General features: G+C 27.5%; 1 protein-coding gene and 1 long non-coding RNA gene across 2 annotated transcripts in view; one reads left to right on the top strand and one right to left on the bottom strand.

The window, feature by feature from the left end:
- The first annotated feature begins 190 nt into the window (after positions 1-190).
- Positions 191-5,269, top strand: LOC107446934 (uncharacterized). Its single transcript, XR_001584453.3, has 3 exons — positions 191-440; positions 3,059-3,145; positions 5,131-5,269. It is a non-coding gene; the product is annotated as an uncharacterized lncRNA (long non-coding RNA).
- A 3,903-nt stretch (positions 5,270-9,172) lies between these two features.
- The window catches only part of LOC107446914 (BRCA1-associated protein), a 23,931-nt gene continuing 9,028 nt past the window's right edge, over positions 9,173-24,075 (bottom strand). The window contains exons 7-17 of the mRNA XM_043039206.2: positions 22,725-22,790; positions 21,394-21,476; positions 20,413-20,488; positions 19,581-19,648; positions 19,311-19,449; positions 19,182-19,220; positions 17,644-17,733; positions 17,441-17,554; positions 16,776-16,826; positions 13,062-13,145; positions 9,173-11,577 (exon numbers count right to left, since the gene is read on the bottom strand). Of these exons, the coding sequence (XP_042895140.1) occupies positions 11,401-11,577; positions 13,062-13,145; positions 16,776-16,826; positions 17,441-17,554; positions 17,644-17,733; positions 19,182-19,220; positions 19,311-19,449; positions 19,581-19,648; positions 20,413-20,488; positions 21,394-21,476; positions 22,725-22,790 (987 nt within the window). The 3' untranslated portion in view covers positions 9,173-11,400. The remainder of the gene's footprint in view (positions 11,578-13,061; positions 13,146-16,775; positions 16,827-17,440; positions 17,555-17,643; positions 17,734-19,181; positions 19,221-19,310; positions 19,450-19,580; positions 19,649-20,412; positions 20,489-21,393; positions 21,477-22,724; positions 22,791-24,075) is intronic.

The following is a 24,075-nucleotide window of genomic DNA, read 5'->3' as shown; positions in this document are numbered from 1 at the left end:
AACTTATAATCCAAATCCAAAACCTAAATCCAAACTTAACAACCATGCAGAAAACCGGTTGCCACAGTTACATACTTTGTATTCGTTTCACTTCTATCTTTTTGAATTCGAGAAACCGCTGTAGCCCAGAAATAATTTCCAAAATAGAATTAATAGATGAATAATTTATATGTAAGCTACAAGTGATACAATCCAAGCTTCAAAAATTTCGTTAATAGTTGAAGGTGAACGTAAATTTTTTTGAAGTATAAACAAGTGTGTTTTGTTAGTTATTAGTTTCTCCTAGACGAAATTTTTAAAGGAAGAAGTAATTTTATTAATTATTGTTGTCTTCGCTTATAATGTGGTACGAAATATTACCAACCCTCGGTATATTTTCGACATTTTTACTTCTCCCCACAGTAACTCCTTTTTTTGTTAACATGGCCATTCGTGGACAGGTAATTGGTTTTAGTTTATTAATATCCATTACTTTTAATAAATATCCCCAACAAAAATATGTACTAAACACTGTAATAGATTTGTTCAAGCTAATTGTTAGATTTTACAACATTCATTAATTGTCATTGATTGTATTCATTAAATTTTCCTCACTTTTTCTCTTCTCTGCTTTCAATTTAAAATTAAATTCTATATTTTGTTATTTAAACATATATCTTACCTTCCACCCACATTTTAAAAATTGTTCTCCTTAGCATATAGATCTGTGAAAAGTTCTAGATTTCAGAAACTGCATTGTAAATGTTTCCTCGATTGCATCAATTGCTTGCTTATAAATGAAGCAAAATCATCGTGAATAAAACAAAAATAAGTGTACAGATATGGACGCACTATAGTTTTGGTTCTATCAATATAATCTTCTCTCTTAGTGTCGGAACAAAAAATGACTATCGCAAAAGTAATGAGACAAAGATATTAAAGTAAACATATAAAAGGTTTAGCCATTAGGCGAGGAAAAACAAACTTGACCAAGATTATATGAAAAGGGAAATAAGTAACAGGTGTTAGGGGTTGAGTGGTAATACCACATACAAGATGTCAAAATTAAATTAGAATGGTTTTCAAACATCAGAAGAAAATGGGCTACTAATAAGATCATTTGAATTTTTCAAAATATGGAATCTCAATAAGTTGAATAAAAGTAAAAAAACACTAATAAAGTTATGCATCTAATACAAGGTAGTATGTAAATGTCTAAATCTAATAAAAGTTGTACATCTAATAAAAGGTAGAGACTTAATGTTAATCTAACTTTTTACGTATTTCACCATATCTCAAAAATTCTTCAAGCAAATTTTGCCTTTTTTTTTCTTTCTACTTTTTGCAGTTCTTAAACAAAATTAAAATGTTTGCACACCTTTATAAAATATTTTCATCTATAGATAATTCTATGCAAAATAAAACTTATAGCAAATATTTTTTTATTATTATTTCATTTGATAATAATAAAAAAAAAATTGAATTGTATGGTAGACAATTTTTTACATCATTTTCAAGAGTGTAATTTTGCATGGCAAAATGGAAAAAATAATTGAAATGGGTAGACTAGTTCCTGAAAAATCAAATTTTAACTATACAATTTTTTTCAGTCATTTTTTTGCTCTGTACTGTTTTAGTTTTCTATTATAGAGGTAAACATCAGGGTCTGTAAAATATGCTTGTCTAATCCCAAAAATATTGTTCCAATATTTTTTGTCAGGGAGGGAGTTAAAACCTTTATGTTAAATTTACTTCTTACCTTAATGTTAAATTTACTTCTTACATAATTGTATCTAAAACTGTTTATGCTAGTCAAACAATTTTTAACTCTATTATCAAACTGATTTTTCAAATAAATAAAATAATCTATTCAAAAATAAGTTATCAGTGTTTTCATCTCAGAAAAAAAATGGGTGAGAATTTCTCACCCTTTCTCAAAAATAATTTCTTTAATTATGATGCATTTTTAACATCTTCTAATTTTTAAAGCATTGAATATTTTTGCTGCATCATCATATGGAAAATGTTCTACATCTACTTTTTCATCAGCTATTCTCATTAGGTTGCTCAAATGCATATTTGTTTCGTTTTGATCGCTTCTACCCACATTTGTTTCATTGAATGGAAATCATCATATGGAAAATGTTCTACATCTATTTTTTCATGAGCTATTCTCATTAGGTTGCTCAAATGCGTATTTGTTTCGTTTTGATCGCTTCTACCCACATTTGTTTCATTTTCATTTGTCCGTTTCGGAGTAGAAGATATTGGCTTTACAAGGTATTTGTCCATCTTACATTAACGAGCAAAAACTTTTAACGTCTTACATGAAGAAACCTTACCTACGGTAAACACGTGGTTGCAGTGAAAGAGGTTCTGAGGCATGGTGTTCTGTTGTTCTTAAAGGTTCTGAACAATACTGGTAAATAGGGAAGCTAGATAATGGGGCAGATGTTGAAAATAATAAAAGATCCAGGAAGAAAAGTGAAACGGATTTTATTCTAAATGGAGCAAAAGAGAAAATTTTTTCAAAATGCGAGAAATTCGCGAATTTTGAAATTTTTTTATAGAATGTGCGAATTTCTCGCGGTAATAATTTTTTAATGCGAGACTCTCGCGCTGTAGTGAAAACACTGGTTATTTAATTTAATAATAGATAATATGAAATACTATGATAAATAGTTTTTATGTATAGATATACAGTTTCTAATTTTTATTAACAAATTCCCCAATTTGAATGAGACCAATGAAATTATTTCTTATTAATAGGTTTTGTAAAATTCCTATATTTAAATTTTTATTTTTAAAAACTATTCTACTGATTTTGTTAAAATTTTTGATTTTGTCTTGTAAAATTTCTTCATTTCAATTGATGTTATAATTTTACAATCAAAATCATTTAGATTATTAACTTAAGTATGAAGAAAAGTTTCTTTTAGTCAGAATTATTGTTTGAAATCTATAATTCAGACTTCAAATTGTTTTAATTTTTCTCTAATTTTAATTTTTTTTTTCCTTGGTGTATTAGGTACTGTTATTAAAATGTTTAAATAAGTTTTTTTTTTTTTTTAATTTACAGCCTCACAGGAGATCAGCCATGGATCCAGAAGATAGAAAACTGACAATGAGGGATGAAAGACTGTCTGGACATATTCATAAATTATATGTGAGTTATTACTTAAAGAATTTATAAGAATGTAACGTAAATATTAAAAAAATATCTATACAAATTTACGCTTAAAAAATTAATTAATTAAAAGTTAATTTAGCAATTATGCTAAAATTTAATTTTGATGTTAAATAACAAATTAATTTATTTATAATCTTAAAATTATTTATCCACTCAAATTTGGCACAAAAATACTGCAGGCTTATTTATATATCTATGCAAACTATTTTTTTGAATAACATATTAGTTACTATGCATTGTGTGACACATAATGTGAATTTGCTGGAATTCCTTAGGTTTTTAGGACTAATGGAGTGAATTCTGTATTGAAAAAATGCAACTAATTAAAAAATAGAAGTTTATTAAAATGCATTAATGGATTTATTTTATTCTTTTAATAATTATAAGAATAAATTTTTTATTGCCAGAAATCAGTGGTTCCCAACCTTTTTTGACCTATCCCCCTCTAGATGTAGTTATTTTTCTTAATTGAATTCTGGGAGAATAGAAAATAAGTTGATAATTAAAATTGGTAAATAATGAAAGTTATAATTAAAATTTGAAAAATTTGTTGCTCATCTTTACAATGACTACCTTGTGCTTTCAGTTAAGCATGAATGTTCCGCTTTAAAGCCGAGTAAATGTTCAACCTACTTCTTTGTTCTGAGAGTATCTGGCAGACAGATCTCTATTTAACCCAAAGTGTGACGAGAAAGTTCATAAACTTTAATTTTTTTATTTACATATTTATTTTAACTCATGGGCTTCTTTATCTGAATCTGATAGATCAGTTTTGTATATTTTTTCAATTTCAATATTCACTAGATTTCTATCATTATTTTTGTTTAATTTATTTTGAATACTCATTGTTCACTGCGGTGAGAAATCGTCCTCAGGTTGTGAACCACTGCTGTAAATGATTTCACAAACAAAATATTTGAGAATAAAACCAATCAATGTGAATGAGTAGCTAATGAAACTGATTTGTTTTGCATTTGCACCTGATATTTGAAGATTTTTTTCCTCGCCAACCTATTTTAGTTTATTTTTATTGGCATCACTTTTGTCACATGCCAAAAGCAGAATCAAATGCTGCAACCATATTAAAGTCGAAGTTCACTTGTCTTACAGTCATTTTTTAACTCAAAAATGCATTTAATAAATTACTGCAGATTTTTATCAAAAGTTACTACCCTGGCAACTGTTTTGTAATGCGTCTGCACTCTGCACCTGATGGCAAAAACGTAATAAAATATTGCAATAAGTTCGAAGTTCAGAATTATTATTAGAAGTATTATGATAAATTTTAAGCAATAAGGTATGCCAAGCATTGTCACTTAATTTTAAAGAAAATATTAAAAAAAAAATCATCAGTGTAGGATATACTGGATAGAGTTGCACTCAATGATACTAGATATTGCTATGTTTTGTTATAATCCTGCTACAAGTTTCATAGAAATATACCAATATGTAAACACAAAACTATAATTTAACGATGCTAAACAGGCATATAAAAAGATATGATAGCACATAGAAGTTACTCACTTATAAAAAGTATATCTCATTTCTTTTCTCCCAAATATCTTGAACTTATACCAATCTTTAATCATTATTTTAGCAAATGCACAGCAATAAAAATTTGACTACACAATGTTATTAAATATTTTCTTATACTGTGAGTTTAGTAAGTATTTTGTTTACCAAGATCTTACAAATATTGTGCTTCAATTGTGTGTAACCAACAATTATGTGGCTTAAGTTTTAGTTCTGTGAAGATTTTAAAACTAGAATTTTTTTTCTCAATTAAATATGAAGATATCTTAAAATTACACTATATAAAGCATTGGATTTCTATGTAACTAATGAAGGCCTTGGATCATTAAAAGTTCAATATCTCAAAACTGTTTAAATTTTATTTTAATATTTATTGTTGCTTACTCCTAGTAAATAATAAAATAATAGTTATTCTTATTATTTTTCAGGGCCTTGAAAATATTCCTGATCCAAAATAGAAGCATACCTGTGTATATAGCAAAGTATTCAGTTTCATTTGTAACGTTTGAAATATCTGTAATGTAATAGTTATTAACCCAAAACTAAATAAATTTATATTGAAACAAATTTTTATTTTTCTCACACTTTTTTCTCTGTACAAATTTGTGCATTGTAATGATTTTTATGCGTTCCACATAATTTTATTTCAATTATTTTTTATGTGGTCATGGTTGGTACCAATTCTGCCCACGCAGACCACAGTACCGATGTAAAATATCCTCAGTGGTAGAATCCTCTTGCCGTCAGCTAATGGGAGGTTTTCCTCTCCATGTAACACAAATGCAGGTTAGTTCCATCTAAAAGTCCTCTACAAAAGCTAGTTTGTCTCAAGGCTTAATCCAGGAATTCCATTGTCTTCTGGGTTGGGTTCAAAATTACAAGGCTACAGAGTTGAACATCGATAGTCTTAAACTCAGAATTGGGGCGACTGTTCAATGCTGATTGTAAATTAAAATATAAAATGCTCACATCCTACCAAATTCTTAATGCATTTTTTAAAATAATTTTGTTTTGTCAATTAAAAAATATGCCGTAACATTCAACGAATTTCTTTGATATTAAATCTTAGTTAAAAATGAAACCAAATGTACAGTGGTGTGCTAAGTGAAAGAAATACACCAATAAAAAGTTTCAATGTATCTTATTAACAAATTTTATTCCTTTATAAAGGTTTAGTTCCAACTTTTGGCTCTAAGGGAGAAAAAAAAATTCTCTATCATGTTTTCAATGCTTACTTACAGTATTACGCTGAATTGAATTCAATTTGCTTCAATATATTTATAATACATGTTTATTATTTTTCTTAGAAATTATTGAGACACCTAAATTTTAATTATTAGAAATACATCAAATCATTTTCTGATCCTTATAAGTAAATAAAAATTTTAATAATTTTACTTACCAAGCCAACTTAGAATTACTAAAAGTTAGTTTAGGTTTCAATATTTCATTCTGGTTCTAAGTAAAATTACAGGATGGTCTTCTAAAAAATTTGAAACCCTGAATAATATAGCACAAATATGCTGTATTTAATTTGTTGTTCCTTATCCTCCAATTGTCTGACGAAGTCAGACAAGATCCAATAGGTTGTTGACCGTCAAAAAGTCAATGACAAGAAGTAGAGTAGTACATAAGTCCTCCTTGGAAAGGCCCAAGCAGTCAAGGATATGTTCGGCTGAGGTATGCTGGGCTTCACATTTGGGGCAGACTGCATAAGTCTTTCTTCCTTCAAAGTACAAGAGACTATTCGTGTGTCCACTTGCCAATCTGGAAATAGCTGTTTGAGATGCTCTATCACCTATATGAACAAGTAAAGAGCCCGGTTCCTTGGCCGCATAACAATGAGAGGGGGGGGATCCTCCACTTTTTTGATAGATGGCTTTTGATTTTGGTCTAATACTCTGAGTAGGTAAGGGCTGAGGACGAAGATGTTAAATGACTACAGCCCTCCTTGGCCAAGCGATCTGTTTGCTCATTGCCAAAGATGTCAACGTGGGATGGTATCCACTGAAGATGAACGTCGTGGTGCTTTGAAATAAGTTAAAGTTTAAGAAGGATGGAGATGCTTGTTTTGTCTCCAACTTTAGTCCAATTGTGTAGGTGTTGACAGGAGCTGCGACTGTCCGACAGGACCCAAAGATCTCCAAAGTCACTCTCATTGATTATAGCATCGATGCCCTGTTCAATTGCGATTAATTCACTTCGAAAGACTGAAGTGAAATCAGGATTACGGAGTAATTTTGCCCAGATTTTTCAAGGAAGACGTCGCTACCAGCTAGGTCACTAGGAATCTCGCATAAAATTTCCAAAGCTAGCTGCCTGGAATATGATCTTTCTTTGTGACTGGAGCAGAAAATCCGAAGTGGAAATGGACCCGGGGGGATTCCCTCTGAAGGATTCAGACAAGATTTTAAGGAGTGGGGCTCAACGTCTTCAGAAGGCAAATGCAGAAGATCAACATGACTGAATGGACTGTTTTTCTTCAGTCGCTGATTGTTGAGGTACAGAGAGGTTCTATTCTGCTGACCATAGCTAGAAAGTTTGTTGAAGTAATTGGTGAGATTAGTTGATTAGAGATTTAATTTGTTGACGACATGATTATTACACACTCCTGGATAGAACAATTTATGAAAGCATAAATCTATAAATAAAAGGAGAAAAAAATTAATTTCAAATGAAACATTAATTCCAAATTCAGGCTGTAGAAGCTCAGTGATTAGAGAATTGGACGCCAGTCTAGATTGGCCAGACTTCGATTATCTACTCTGCAAAGACCCACCAAGTAGAGGTTCATGAAATCGGTGGAATCAAAAGTCATGTGGTTGGTCACTGAGCAGTACCATAGGTAAAGATATCTGGAGAAAATTTCCTTCCCCTTCAGATCTATGTCTAAATTGAAGAAGTAACTTAACGAATGAGATCTCCTCTGCAGAGGATCTAAATTGTGATGGTTTGTTTTTGGATCATCCTCGACCTTCGCCAACAGTCCATTGTGCAGCTCAAGTGCATTGAAAATAAAATACCTACCTACCTTAAACCCAAATTTTACCTCCTTAAAATTTTTTTTTAAACACGAAATTGTAACAAAATAATGAATCATATTCCAATAATTCAATTTAAAATAAAAATTTATTTTCCAAATAATACAGATACAAATAAAAAAAACATATTTACAAAATTTTTCAAATAACAATGCAATTATTTATCATTTCAATAGCATCATTTTTTTTTTATGGAAACCAAATGCATCATTTATACCACATATGCAATTCGTACAATAATTGTATTTACAATTTGTACAAATCTAAGTAAGTTAACTAAACTTTAAAAATGAAATATGTACAGATACAGACAATAAATTTAAATAAGTACAAAAAGTAATTTTTAAAGCATTAGATTAATTTACATAAGAAATTGCACACTTTTAATAATTTTTCAAACACACATTTTCTTCTGTATTCAGCATATTAAAATTCAAAATTATATGGTAAAACTCAGATCGTGTTTTCTCAATAAAAAAAATCTGTGAAATCTATGGACTCTCTAATAATCAAATATAGAAACACTGCAAGTGCAAATTTGAATTGAATCTTAGAAAACTAATTTAGGTTATTTTTAATGCAATTATATAAGCTAATGAATTACTGTAAATAATAAATTTAAAGTACATTTGAAATCTTCATTTTCTAGGAAAAGGAAGCATTCTGAAATGTAAACATGTCTAATCAATATTGTTTTTGCTTATGGAAACCTTTTGTGCAGGTGTTGGCTTTTCATTGATTTTAACAAAACAGTGGTGGGAACAAAAACAAAGATTGGCGAATGTTTCTTTTTTATCTGAATTAATCGAGCTCGATTCACCTTCTCCTTATTTTTGGGTGTAACACACCTTAGCAAATTAGAATTGTCCAAATTCTTAGATCTAGTTTTAAACTCAAATTATTTTCTATTGCTCTTAAATTAATCAAATGATTAGAGATTATTACATTTAACTTTTTAATTGCAAGTATATTCTTATGAGACCGTTTGGAAGAAGATTTTGTAAATGTTTTTAAGAATCCAAATCTATAAATTTTCATTATTAAATATACTTTTTATATATATTAAAAAAAAATTACACCAAACAGGCTTTGATAAAAGAACCATAAAAAATCCTCTTCCCCTCCAAAAAAAATAAGTAAATAAAATAAAAGTAATAATAAAGCAATCTCTTTTAAGCTAAGATATTAAATACTTTAAAAGTTTGCTTTGTTTTCTTATCAGAAGTAGTCAAAAAAGTGAGAGCCTAGAACTTTTTGTTTTAATAAAATGAAAAATGGTTATTTCCTTTTAGGAATGAAAAAAGATAATTTTAAAACCATTGGTTTTTCTTACTATAGTAATTAAAAAGTATATTATTATTTATGCAGCTTTTTTTTTTTTTAAATCGAAAGGGAAGAAATGATTGCTATTCAATATTTAAGCTTGCAAAAAAAAAAATAATAATAATATCAATTTTATAACTGTATTAAGGATTTTCTGGAGCTGAGTTCTCATGGGGTGTGATAATATAGCTGAATTTTAAGAAACATAAAGCAGAGAAAACATTTTAAAATAAAATATATGATATACACTTAATATTTTTTCCTTTAGCAATTTTGAAAGCACCATGTATATTTTACAGCACCATACAGAACGTATGAGCTAAAACATATTTGTAGTATTTAAAAAAAAATGTTTCAAAATGACTTAAAAAATCATGTTTCAACCCTTTATTTACCAAAATGTTAAAAAAAAAAAAAATTATCAAAAATGTGTGAACTTTTTTGTCCATCTAATGACTATTTTACACTTGCAAATATTTTTTTAATTTTAAATATTTTCTAATTTTTCATAAAATTTTTAATTTGAGACTTATATTACAAGTTTTAATTAGAATTTAATATTTTGTTTCATAAGTAGTTTAAAATTTTTATGAATCATGAAAAACAACATGAAAGTCTTATTTGTGAAATTGATCTAGATAGAAAGCTGAGAATTAAGAAATCATAAAATGGCACTCTAGAATGAAATATAAACAACTAAATAGTTCCATAGGTGATTTTCAACTTCAAATAATCATGTTGTCAATTAGTAATGATAAATGAAAAATCATAAGTTCCAATGGATAGTTCAATGCTATGTGGAAATTTTAGAGGGACTAATAAGTCCTGGCTGTACATAAAGGGTCAAACTATCAACATTTTCAAGTTTTAATGGATAGTGTTTTGTACACTTGGGTGCACTGCAAGCTCCTTACTGCCTATACTTCTGGGTTACTTTTCCTGCGTATTTTGAAACCATTAAGTTCACAACGTGATCATAGTGTTTTGAAACACTCTTGAGTAGAATTTCTTGTATACATGTATTTGTTACCCGATTTATTATATGTGTTTAAAAAAAAATCCCTATAAGAATCGTCATTTGATGACCTGTCACTTCAAGGGGTAAGAATCGTCACTCGAAAAAAAGTTTTGTTACATAAAACAATTCTTGCCTTGTCAACAATTTACCAACTTTAAAATTTAAACCTAAATGTTAATTTGTAAAATGAACTTGATCTAGCTACTAGAACAATATGCTAAGACTAATGTGTGATGGTGCATGGCATGCAACAAGAACAAACATTAATAAAGTAGTAAAAGGGGCCAAATTAGGACTACCAAAAAAGCGAGTTCTTTCTAAATCTAGCAACCATGTCACCTTTTTTAATAATACATTTATAAATAAGTAGAACAAATTTTCACTGCAGAATTCCTCCAGAATTACTTATGATCTTTAATACCTAATAAAGCAGATTTGAGCACAGCAGATTTTAGCTCAGAAATTTTATAATTTATTTCTTTTATTAAAAACAAAATGATCTGTTTGAAAATATTGCTTTGCAGAATAAGCTGTATACTTTCTAATCAGAAGTAGAGAGGGCCAAGAGCTTGATGTTGTTATTTACATTTATATTGAAAACACCATCCATTAGTTTTGACCAAAAAGTATATAATAAGCTTTTCTTTATTTCATCAATTTTAACTAAATAATTAAAACATATCAATAACTTTTATAGTAAAAAATACTATATTTAGATTATATTTAAATTTACAAAAAATATTTAGATTGCTTTACGAAAGGAAATTTCTTAATGCAAGCATTGAAATTTTTAAGAAGATTGAGAATTCAAAGTACTGTATGCAATAATGAATTGCATTTTCGGTTAAATATAATTTTGTTAAAATTGTTTTAGGAATGTTACTGAACACATCTTTTTATTCAAAACATTTACTTATAATTGCACATTTAAAAATATGTATTAAGCAAAACATTACATAACTTTAAAAGTTATTCACATATGAAAATTAAGTTGATTCTCTAATGCTCTATAAAAGGCAGGAAATAAAGTCTATAAAGTCAGGAAATTGTAGTAATGAAATAACTTGAAGTACTGAAATGATTTCAATTTCATGATAAAATATTTAATGTTTTAAATTTTATTGTACAATACTTTTAAACTTAAGCCAGCAAATATCATTGAGCAGTTATCCAGTTTTAATAAAAAGTACATAAAAAAATATTTAAATTGAAAGAAAATACTGTAAAAATATAATTAAATGTTAAAATATTTAGATTATTATAGTTTTATTTTTGGTTTTAGTCTATAACATTTTAAAGTTATTTTTCATCCAATTTTAGCGATTTTTTTTCTTTCGGGTTTTAGAAGGTTCAGATGTGCCAGATGCTTCTCCAATAACAATTTGACCTTCTTGAATTTCTTGACTTGATATATTAGGCACATCTTGAAGTTTATCTTTAGCTTCAAAATAAAACATCAGATCACGCAATTGATCTTGCAAGTCTAAAATTTCCTGTTAAAACATTAAAATAAAATTTTAATTTTTGGAACATTGATTGTTAAAATTCTAATATCTGTTTTTAAAATTCTAATATCTGTTTTTACATTTACTTAAAAAAAAAAAAGAAAGTATTAACAGAGTTGAAAAATACTTTTTGTGTACCAGAACCAATTGAATATAATAATTTCATTTTGCTAATGGTCTTGAAAAATTATGAGCTTTATATAAATTGTAAACCTGGAAGATTTTGCTTTCCTCGTTTATATCTAAATTTTACCCTTTTGAAATAGGTTCCCAAAATGCTGAACATCAATCCATTTGATCTATCTCTTGGATTTATGTAAAAATGGTTAACATTATTAATATCTTTTTAAACATTATTAATGTTGGAGATAATAAACAGAAAAATTGTTTCTAATACATAAACTTTATTTATGGTAACATCTTCCTTTTGAAGAAACTATGAAATAGAAATAAAGAATATAAAAAGAAATGAAGAGTGAGTCTATTAAGAAAATAAAAGATTCTATTAAAAAAGAAAAGAAAAAAGAGCATTTCGATTATTTTGGGAAGCAATGATTTGCATTTAGAGCAGACAGTAGTGATTAATTCTTTCACATACACAAAGATTAAAAATCTGAAATTAAAAACTAATCAGTAGAACAAGTAAATTGTCTCTTAAAAATTCCAATTAATTTTTTTAATTAATTAGAATTTTAAAAATAAACCATTTAAAGAATAAAGAAAAATTAATTATTAAGTTCCGAAATACTGGCTGCAGACTTCATGTGGTATTAATCTATTATTTGAAAGTATTGTATAAAATTCAAACTCAATTAACACAAAATCTTTACAACATAAAATTTTCTGAGTATAATTTTTCATAGTCTCTGTGACTGAGCTGGAATTGCAGAAAAATTTGAATTTATGAAGATAGTGCAGCAGGTTGATAGAGTGTATCCTGTTATCAGGCTTATTGTGATTACTAATTATACTCTGTTGGCAAGTTAAGAAAATACCATAGCGGTATGGAATTTAAGCCATCATCTGCTACTGCATATAGTTCCATTTTATTTCATTATCAAATTATACAAATATGCTTTCAAAGCAAGATAAAGCATCACGTCAGACTGAAATTTAATTGGAGCTATCATTTACGATATATCATAGAATTATTAAAAAAAGATTACATAAGTCTTACTGGAATCCTAGACTTGGCAACATATTTTGATAAATAAGGAGAATATTTGTTCTTGGAAAAGAAACAACTATATGACATTGCAAGGAGCATTGGATTCAATTGGGAAGCTAAAACTGACACGTCTTACGCTGACATGTTCTTAACAAATCAAAAGTGAAAAAAATAATTTTTACTTCTGTTTTGCTGGAAAAAAAATTATCTTCAAGAAGCAATATTTATTTTTTAACTTGCAACTGAGTATAGTATGCTCGGTGAATTCGCATAATGGAATGAAGTCCACATTAAAGATACTTACTTTATCTTTTTCTTTAACACCTTTCTCAGCTGCATTTAATTTTTGTTGCCACAATGTTTGATTCTGCCTAAGGCACTTGTTCATCTAAAAAAAAAATTCGATTAAGTCAATCCACTGAATGTTTTGTGAAAAGAAAACTAAACAATAATAATTTAATAGTTTTATTCTTTTACACATACAAAGAAACGGAAATATGAAATGGAAACTTGTGAACAATAAAAGATAGCAAAAAAAAAGGTATAAAAATTAATGGAGTATTTAGAATTATTTTTAAGCAGTAAAATTAAGGATATATTGAAATCTTTTGAAATTACGATACACTTTCTATTCTATTTAATGTTAAATTCAATTTTTATCTGAAAATTTTGTTTTTCAAATTTAAAAAAAAAATTATAGCATAAATAAAGGTGACTCTTAATACTTTTCGTTTGTATGTAAGACAAAAATATTATTTTAAACAATAATATGATTTTTAATAGAGATTGCTTTATTAACACTAGATTTACGTAACCCGTCAATTTGACGTGTTTTCGATTTCATGCCTTGAAATTTCGAACATGTAAATATTATTCTTAAGATATTATACATTGGTTTTCACTACTATAATGCATAGAATATATATTTCCATTCGTTTCCACCGAAAGACTTACATTTTAGTATTTCTATATGTTATATACCTATTTTTATGATAATCCGTCAATTTGACAAATTACTTAATTTACGATCAATTGTTGCAAACCTTGCAAAATAACTAAAATGAAAATATGAAACAAATAAAAAAAACATATAAATAAAAATAAATGAAAAAAAAAACCATTAAATAAAAATAAATGAAAGAATACAAGTACAGCAAATTTTGTCATATCAAAAATAATAATTTCAACGGTGCGTTTTACAGAGACAACTTGTGATTTTTGTAAATTTAGTTAGGCTGATCTAGATATTTCAGAATAAAATTAGATCAATGTGCAACAAACAGTGCATTTTGCAAAAAGAAGTGAAATTGTGAAGTTCAGTGAAAATTCATTTTATAAGTAAAGATTTAATTTTTTCCAGGTTTGTTACAAACTTATCTAAAAAGAAATACTTTTTTACATTTATATTTTGTCTACTTAGCAAGGGCTAATATGGACAAGTTTCCAAAATATATGGAATTTATAAATAAACTAACCAGCATAAATGAAGACCAATCTGGATCTGATTCTGACATACATGAATTATGCAATAGCGAGGAAGAATTCGACGAAGTAATTACGAAATTGAAGATTCTGAGGACAGTGGAAATGAAAATATTCGCAATACCTGCTATTAAAGAAAAAGAATGCAAATCATTTCAGACTCCGAGAGAGAAAATGAGATGGAAGTTGTTGATACCTGTAATTTAGAAAATTCGATCAAACGTTCTGCGGATGGAACTTTATGGGAAACACTAAAAGAAGGTGGAGGTTGTGGTAGAAAACCAGCTTATAGTATGTTCAAGGATGTGTCAGGACCAACAGCGTACGCAAAAAAATATTATGCTTAGGAATGTAAGGAGCGCATTTGAACTGATAATTGACAACGGCATGATTGAATCAAAATATGTACTGAAACAGAGGCTCGTAAGGTTTTGAAAAAAGATGATTGGTTGATTACAGAGGTACAACTACAAGCTTTTATATCGATTTTGTATGCCCGAGGGGCGTATGAAGCAAAATCCCTGAAAGCTTCATATTTACGGTCTAAGAAATGGGGTCCAAGCTTCTTTTCAAAAACCAGGTCCAGAGATAAGTTCATGGAAATTCTTCGATTCATACGTTTTGACAAGAAAAACCAAAGAAGTCAAAGATTGAAAACTGATAAATTTGCGTTGATTTCTATAATATGGGACAAATTTATCCAAAATAGCCAGGCTTGCTATAAGCCTGGGGAGAACCTTACAGTTGACGAGCAATTGTTTCCAAGCAAAACTAGATGCCGTTTTATGCAGTTCATGCCAATTAAACCTGATAAATTTGGCATAAAGTTTTGGTTGGCATCGAATGTAAAAAACAAGTATCTAATAAATAGCTTCCCATATTTAGGGAAAGACGAAAAACGACCATCAGACATACCTTCGGGCGAATTCGTTGTGCTCAAGCTTACTGAACCATATTTAGGCCATTGCCGAAATATAACTACTGATCACTTTTTTAGGAGTATTTTACTTGCAAAAAAGTTACTTTAAAAAAAAAAAAACTCTTGTAGGGACTTTACGAGCAAACAGAAAAGAATTGCCGAAATTTGCAAAGGCTAAGAAGGATAACATGATCCGATATTCCACAAAACTTTATAAATCAGATGAGTACGTTCTTACAGTTTACAAGTCCAAGCCAAACAAAAAGGCATTATTGCTTAGTTTGAAACACAAAAATGTCAAAATAGAAAATGATGCTAAACGTGTCCCAGAAACAGTTGCATATTACAACAAAACAAAGTTTGGGGTGAATATTGTAGACCAAATGGCTAGAAAATATAGCGTGAAAGCAGGATCCCGTAGATGGCCGCTTCATGTGTTTTATAACCTTTTAGATTTGGCAGCCATCAATGCCTAGATATTGTACAAAGGAGACCACTGGAGTAAAAATAACTCGCAAGAATTTTTTTCCCCAATTGGCTGAAGAACTAGGCAGTGACCATCGCGATGAACAAAATACAAGTTTTAATTCATTATCTGATTTACAAAATCCAAATGTGCGAAAATCTTGTCAAATTGGGTTATGTAAAAAAAATAGGTCTCATAACATTTGCATTAAATGTAACAAGTATGTATGTGGAAAGTGTGCATCCAAAATAGAGTTTACATGTAAAAAATGTATTGAAAACAACTGTGAATAAAAAACCATTAATTTAAAAATAAGAGTTTTACAAAAATGAGTATTTTAATTTACCCGTCAAAAATACGGATTTCAGTAAAAATAGGTATGCGGCCGATACCCGTAAATCTAGTGTTAAACAACTCTGTCGTAATGATAATATTTAAACAAAAAGAAAACCATGGTCTTTATTTAAAAAAGTAACAATACTCAATTCAGAGTAACTTAAATAGTTATCAAAGAAATTTCTTTTATTAACCTTTAAAAAAATATATTAATTGCTATTATGATATTTGATGCATTTATTTTTTCAAATAAAAAAAAAACATTTCACATGAATATTTTATTATTCTGCAGGAATTAAAACTTTTTCCATTATTTATGATTATAAAATATAGTTTCATATTTAATTGGCATAATAAAAACAATGCATACATATTTATAATCCCTTGACAGTAATTGAACAAAAATCCCACCCTTATTCTTATTAGAAATAATAACAAAATATAACTATACTCATTATATGGTTAGGTCATCATACACCACTTGGAACATTACTTAACTATGAACTGGTTGACCAGTGGGTTTGAAAAGCTATTTTTTCTACTAAAATTACCTTAAATTAATGTTAATTCAAGTTATTATTGTCATAACCTGCATTAAAATAGACCCAGAAATAACTATTTTATGTAATTCAATGATTTGGGAGCTAACTTGCCAAGTTAGATAGCAATTTTAACATTTTCCAGTTAAGGTTTTGGGTATATAAATAAGGTATCTCTGTATATTTTGAGGTAAGAAATTAAATTGTCCTTAGTTCAGCTGAAATTTGATAACATTTTCATTTAGTTAAAAATAAACATTAAAGAAAAACATTTACCTCTTTTTCATCCTTGAATTCAGTAGCTAAACGATTTAATTTAGTTGTAAGCTGCAAGCAAAAGAAAAATAAATATAAAAAAAAAAACAGAAAGTTATAACACTGAAATCAAATAATTTAAATTTTTTTAATAATTCACTGCATTTTAAAATATATAAATTAAACATATGGACATGTCTTTTAATTTATTGGCACATATAAATAACTTTAAACTTAGTTAACATATTCGTAGAACATTCTATCAATAGTATTTTTCACATACAGTATTAAAATAATTTCAGAAAGAACTCATAGGATAGAAGCACAAAATGCAAATTAAATGTTTTCTTGTGATGTAGAATGGAAAATTATTTTAAAATTTTGAAAAGACTAACTCATTATGATAAAAAAAAAGCCAGGATAGTTAGGGCACTGAGCTGTCTTTATGTAGGATTAGGGTTTGATCCTAAGTGGTGGCTTGAAACCCGCCCAGTTTCAGATTGATGGGTAACAGCTTGTGTGGGAAGCAAAGCAGTGGCTGCATAATGGTGACCATATAGTCACAATCATGTAACGAAAATATGGTCCCCTGGCCAACAACTGGCTGTTGCAGGAATTCTTTAACTTTTTACTTGTAATTAATACAAAAATAAAATGTCTTTTTTATGAATAATGTATATTCATACTTGAGTAATTTTCTTGTCTAGGGCTTGTTTCTCTTTAGTGACTCTATTGAGCTTTTCTTCTAATTGTTTTCTTTCATCAACTGCATGTTTTGTTTTCTCTTTCATTTCTTCCAGCTAAAAATTTAATAAAAATAAAACATTAATATCAAAGGTATGTAACTAAAAACTACTTTTTCAAGCAGAGCTAAAGCAAACAAAATAACCTGTTTAAGAGCTTCACTTTCAATTCTAGTTAAGCGATCTTCAAAGTAGTGTCTCTGAGCTTCCAGCTGACTTGTCAATAGATAAGTATACTAAAATAGATTTAAAATATTAAGTTTATTTTAAAACTGTTTAATTTTAAATATTACATTAGAACTAATTTTACTAGAAGAAAATTGGTTTAGACATAGGAAAATTATAGATTATGACCAACAATGGTAAAAAATCCAATATTATGAAGTTCATGAATTTTATTAGTTTATATATATAAAGGCAGTCAAACCTGAATATGATGAAATGTGGTAACAAGAAAAATTTTAAATTCAAATTTCTTACGCTGATAATGTAAAAAAAATAATAATAACTGTTTTAGCCAAACATTTCGCCAATTCTCAATGCTCCGTGATACCATAATATATTTTAGTCACTTCAAATGTTTTTTTCCCCTAAGTTTTCAAGAATTTAAAATGCTTTTTTCAACTTCAAGTCTTTCTCAGACTATTTTTGAATAATTACATGAACCATTTCTTAAACTATAGCAATAAAGATATTTTCTAAAAAGAAGTTGCTTAAATCATCCATTCTTAAAGAAGTGAATTTGAAAAATATGTGTGCATTGATAAAAAAACTGCTTATAAGATTTGGAAGAACTAACTAATTTGATGAGTTCAAAAGAAATTTATAATTATGAAGGTATAGTTAAAGTAGACAATAATCTTGCAGTGTGTGCAGTGATTGAGAGAAAGTGGACTCACTCTTACAAATATGTGTTAAATTCAATAGCAACTTCATCCTCAGACTGTGACTGAAGGACAGGAAAGGACAATTGTTTTTAAAATTTCAGCATTTTTAATTTTTTTCAATTAAAATCATGTGCACCCTATTTCAAACATACACAGGTTGTGCATCAATTTCAAATCATCTGCTTTCTTTTCAGGTCAATGAAATAACGAAGTAGGTCTTTTTTTTCCAAATAAATTATTAAAAGCTATTAAGTTACATAATCTGAGTGATACATTATAAAGAAATGACTTCTTAATTGTTTTAATTAGTTTTCAAAAACAAAAAATATGTGTCAAATGAAAATTAGTAACAAAATGTGTGTCTTAAATGGACACAGTCATTACAATATCCCTTTGAAAATTACTAAACACTAATAAAACAAGATAAACCTTAAAAGAACTAAAAAGATAAACAACTATATTTAATGATGTGGAAATTGCACTGTTTCTTTGAATAAAAATTGGTGCTTATGATGCAATTCTTAAACTGAGAACTAATGTAATCAGGATAATTGATAATTTGAGTCAACGTAATGTAAAGCTTCAAGAATCATTTTGGACAACTCTTTCCCTTTTAATTTATAACAAACATTAACAGGCAAAATTAGTGACCCGTGAACAAAAATAATAATAATATTTTTTTAATTCAGCATAAAGCTAATATTATTTTTTATAAACTAAATGCTGAAACATTTTAATAAAGATTACATTTTAAAAATTTAACCCTTCAAAAGTTAAGTAATGAACAATATACAGACCTCTAGTTGCATTGAATCCATTTTCTCTTCATTTTCCACCTGTTTAGAATTTAGAATAATTATTTTGAAGTTACGCAAATATTATATTAAAAACAACAATATTAATTATCTTCAGGAAATATTTCTTACCCACAGAGGTTCAAGCTCAACAGGTTTACCATCAGCTTTATTTTGAATCAAACGGTGTACATAATTGTCTCCAGCATAATCCCAAACCCGGCTATTGCCTAACTGCATAGCATAAGTGTGTTGTGTATCTAAATAATGGCTAGAATAAACAAAAGAAATTAAACAAAGACCAGTTTTATTTCATATACACCTATTTGCATTAACAAGTGAATTAAATAATTACATGAGATTGTTGTGCTAATTAATAAAATAGAAATAAATTTAACTCACTGATATGCATGTCCATCTACATATCGACCACAACCAATATGACCACAAATAAGGCATATCCATAAACTCTACAATAATATTAAAATATTTTTTAAAATTACTGATCGCAAAAAAGAGAATATTTTTAACAGTGCATTTAAACATTAATCAATTACACAGCAAATCCTTTAATAATAAAAAGCAAATTTTTTTATTGAATTTAAATTTTTGTTAGAAATACAAACAATACTGAGCTTAAATTGCAAATTTCGTTAACAAATGATATGCATGCAAGCGTCAGAGTTTTAAAAGACAAAGAGAAATTTTGTGGTTTGAAACTAATTGAATTATACACAAGTGTGAGGGAAAAAAACTACTTCATTTACTATGACCGACCTATAAAAAGAATTTCTTAACTTTATGTGCGGCCTATTTTAGCATTTTTAAAGTGTAAAATATGCTACAGTGCAGAACACAGACCACTGATACCTAACAATGCATTATTTGGATATAATTCTTGATCTATAAGTTCAAAAATACTTTGAATTTTATTTTTCTTTAAATTTATTGCTGACTATCTTTCTTTCTTTGTAACATATGAAAAATCAAAATAAATGAACAATTTAGACTATTGTATAGAATGACTATTTGTCCATATCCAACTAGTCTGAATGCATTTTGATTGATCTAGTTGTAAATTTAAAAATTATGTTGTAAAATATCCATGCTTGAACTCTTAATAGTAGCACAGCAAGCGAAAAATTTTAGAATTAAAAACGCATGCAACTTGAATAGATATAGTCTACACCATTACTAACATACTGCTATACTGAAGATAAAAATAATCTCTTACTTCTTGTGATCCACATTCTACACAACGGTTATCAGGCATAAGCTCAGGAGTTTGACTATAACGGCAAACAGGACAGCTACAATTTAAAACAAAATTGTCAGAAAGAAGCAAAATATTGAATTTTTAAAAGGAAAACAAACAAAAAACATTATTTGCAGCAGCAATGTAGCATAGTCTGCCTGCAACAGAAAACATTCTTTCATATATATTTTTTCTGAGCATCTGCTGAGGAACTTTGAAACCAACATTAAAACTTGGGGAAAATATATAATCCATTGCTTCTTAAACAGAACACAGAAAATTGTATATTTATTTTTCTTTCAATTTTTCTTCAAATTATTGGTCATTTTTTGACATCCAGAATATATCCTATGTGGATGCATAGTTGAAAGCATAAAATACATAGCTATTTATTTTTCGTATTTTTTTCCTCTTTTTTTAAAAAAAAGAAAGGAGAATATAAAATTGAACTTTGGGTTGCTTTATTTTTAAATAGTGGCTGCACTACTGATATTTCAATAAATAGAAGACTACAACAGGTAATATACAATGGTTATTCCTCAACAGAATTTCAGAAATGAATAACAGAACGAATGCATAATTGTGAATAATTAGTGCTACATTTAAATACTTAGATACCTGCCAACTTTCGCTCCTTTCGAGAATGGATTTTCCATGTGGTAGTAAAACAATTACCGAAAAACTATCTTCCTCAAGAATATATTTATATTTTAATCAGGTTAAAATTCGCTATTGTAAGGAATAATATATTTTTATATATTTGTTGTAATTATTTATATGTAGTGGTGGTCAAACTGATTCAAAATTATTATTATAATTCAAAAAGTTTAGGGAAATAACATGAATTTCGCTAGCACATTAAATATGAAAATAAAATCTTCCGGGAAAACCAGAAGAGTTGGCAGCTATGTACTTAATACTGAACAAATGTAAAGAATTTAACTGCATATATGAACTTACCTTGTATCACCCCACTTAGCTAAACAACTACCATGAAATGAATGGTTACACAGAATAGTTAAAATACCCTCCACTGACTCATCCTAAAAATATCCAAAGATAAATTATTGCAAAAGAATCGCTACATCTCTTATTTTAATATCAATATGAAACAATCAATAAAAGAAAATAATGATATATTTTATAAACTATTTAATTTGTTGATAGTGTTTTGAGCTTATTTCTTTTTTTGAGCATGTGTGTGTAATCTTAAAGGTTATACACATATGATAGATGTCGACCTGACCAGAGCAATATTTTTTAAAAGTCGCAAAGTTATAACTCATGGTTTTCTATAATAATAGGTATGACATTAAAAAAGAAAAGAAATGAAGTGTAAAATAAAAAAAAATGTAAAGATCATTCTTGAAGAATGATTGTGAAGGTGATTGCATATTGTGAATTTATCACTTAACAATATCATTGTTTAAATATTAATTTGGTGAAAATTCTAATGTTTCTTCACAAAATAAAATTAGCTCAGATTGTAACCCAACTGTTATTATTATTTTTTTTTTTTTTTTTTTTTTTTTTTTTTTTTTTTTTNTTTTTTTTTTTTGCTTTATTAAAAATAAACAAGTTATATTTTGCATATACCAATGACAAGAATAGTAAAATTTACTGGATTACAGAGTATTTTAAAATATGTTTCTTAGGTTATTCAATTACAAGAAAACAAGAATCCTTCTATTCTTTTTTGGAAAACAATAATTAAAAAAAAAAATATCAATATTACTTTGAAAAATGCTAACTAAATTTCGTGAAACATTAAAGCTGATTGAATAAATTCATTAAAAAAAGCTTAATAAGCAAATAAATAAATAAAATTTCAAAGTGTTTTAAATTAAAAAACTTTTTTCCTCGAGAAAACATTACAAATCTACAAACAAAATCTATATTTGACCAACATATAACATTTAACTGCATTGAATCTCATATATCTTACAAAGAGCTATGCATTTTAAAACTTCCATATATAAGTGAAAAGTGATTTTGTGACAAACACAAAATTTGTCTTTCACTATGAACTGAAAATTAGACAAATATGATAATAATGGTTTTACCATAGCTTTAGAATTACAAAGTAAACATAATTAAAACAGCTCAAAACGTTCACACACTCAGTATTACAATATTCATAAAAAAGCAATAATAACTAATCTAGAACCAAATAATAAATATTAGCAAATTGCACTAGTGCAAAATTTTTAATAAATATCCATGAAAAGAAATTGGATGAAACAAAAAGCAATAACACCTTTTACAATAAGAAACATAATAACAAATCTAACCATTCTTTCTAAGCAAACAGGACAAGTTGGAAGTTCTGTTGTGCCAGGCAAAGGTAAGCAAGATATCTATAAGAAATATTATTAAACACTTAAAATTAACATCAATCGAGAAATGTGTAAAAAATACAAGTAAAAAAAGGGGGAGGGAGGAAAATAAAATTTAAAGGAAACAAAAGCCTTTTCTCTCTCCTTAGTTTTAAAAAATAATTGATGAACATTGACCAAACATAATTTTGGACAATTTTTGTGAATAATTTTAGACCACACAGTATAGTTTTTGATGTTTATTTCTTTAATTTAATTCCTGTCAAACGTCATAATATTTGTTGCAACCATTGGCACCAACTTGCAAAAAATATTGAAAGGGTTCAATTTCAAATACACTTGGAAGACATAGGTTCTTACTCTATACAGAAAAACTACTATAAAGTGTAGGGGAAATACTTATGTAATAGTTTTACAATCACGAAATGTTTACTGAAGGACACGGTATTGATTTTTTTTTAAATACTTGCAGATTTGAGTTAAATTACATTGTTTATTATTTTTTAGAAAATTTCAAAGTTAAAATTTTAAAACTTACATAGAAAAAAATCCTAATAATAGTTTTTTTTTCTTATAAAAAATATATTAAATGTCACAAAATTAAGACAAACACATTTTTTAAAACAAAGAAATTTTTCTTAAAAAAAGTTAAATTGTATTAATTACATAAAAAGCTTAATTATGAAACACATTTAGACTCACTTTGAAGTTGTTTAAGTGTAGGTACCATTACTCAATTTTTTATGACTTTGTATGGAATTGGTAAAGAAGAGGATTGAGTTGACTGTTTTTAACATATGAAAAACTTAATATTATGTTTTATTACACATATTACTAATGTATTTAGTTTAATTTTGTCTAATCTTATAGAGAAACTTTCAAGTGGAAAATTCATATTCTTCAATAATAAATTTTAAAAAAAAACACTAGTATTAATATATATATATTTTACCTCCGATTCTTTTATTGTTTCAACTTTAGCAACAAAAGCAAGATGACAGACTTCAGGCTCTATGCTATTAAAACGTTCTCCATTGAAATTTTTATAAAATAGATCAGCAGATAACTGTAAAACAATAAAAGGTAAAATTTACATAAAATAATTATTTCAAACATTTTTAACATAAATATTAAATATTTTTAAAATTAAAATAGGAAAAAAACAATATCAAGAGCATTGTGTANGTATTAATTACATAAAAAGCTTAATTATGAAACACTTAGACTCACTTTGAAGTTGTTTAAGTGTAGGTACCAATACTCAATTTTTTTATGACTTTGTATGGAATTGATAAAGAAGAGGATT

This window comes from Parasteatoda tepidariorum, chromosome 5 (assembly GCF_043381705.1).
Source record: "Parasteatoda tepidariorum isolate YZ-2023 chromosome 5, CAS_Ptep_4.0, whole genome shotgun sequence".
Taxonomy (NCBI): Eukaryota; Metazoa; Arthropoda; class Arachnida; order Araneae; family Theridiidae; genus Parasteatoda; species Parasteatoda tepidariorum.
This window is presented reverse-complemented; position numbering and strand designations above follow the sequence as displayed.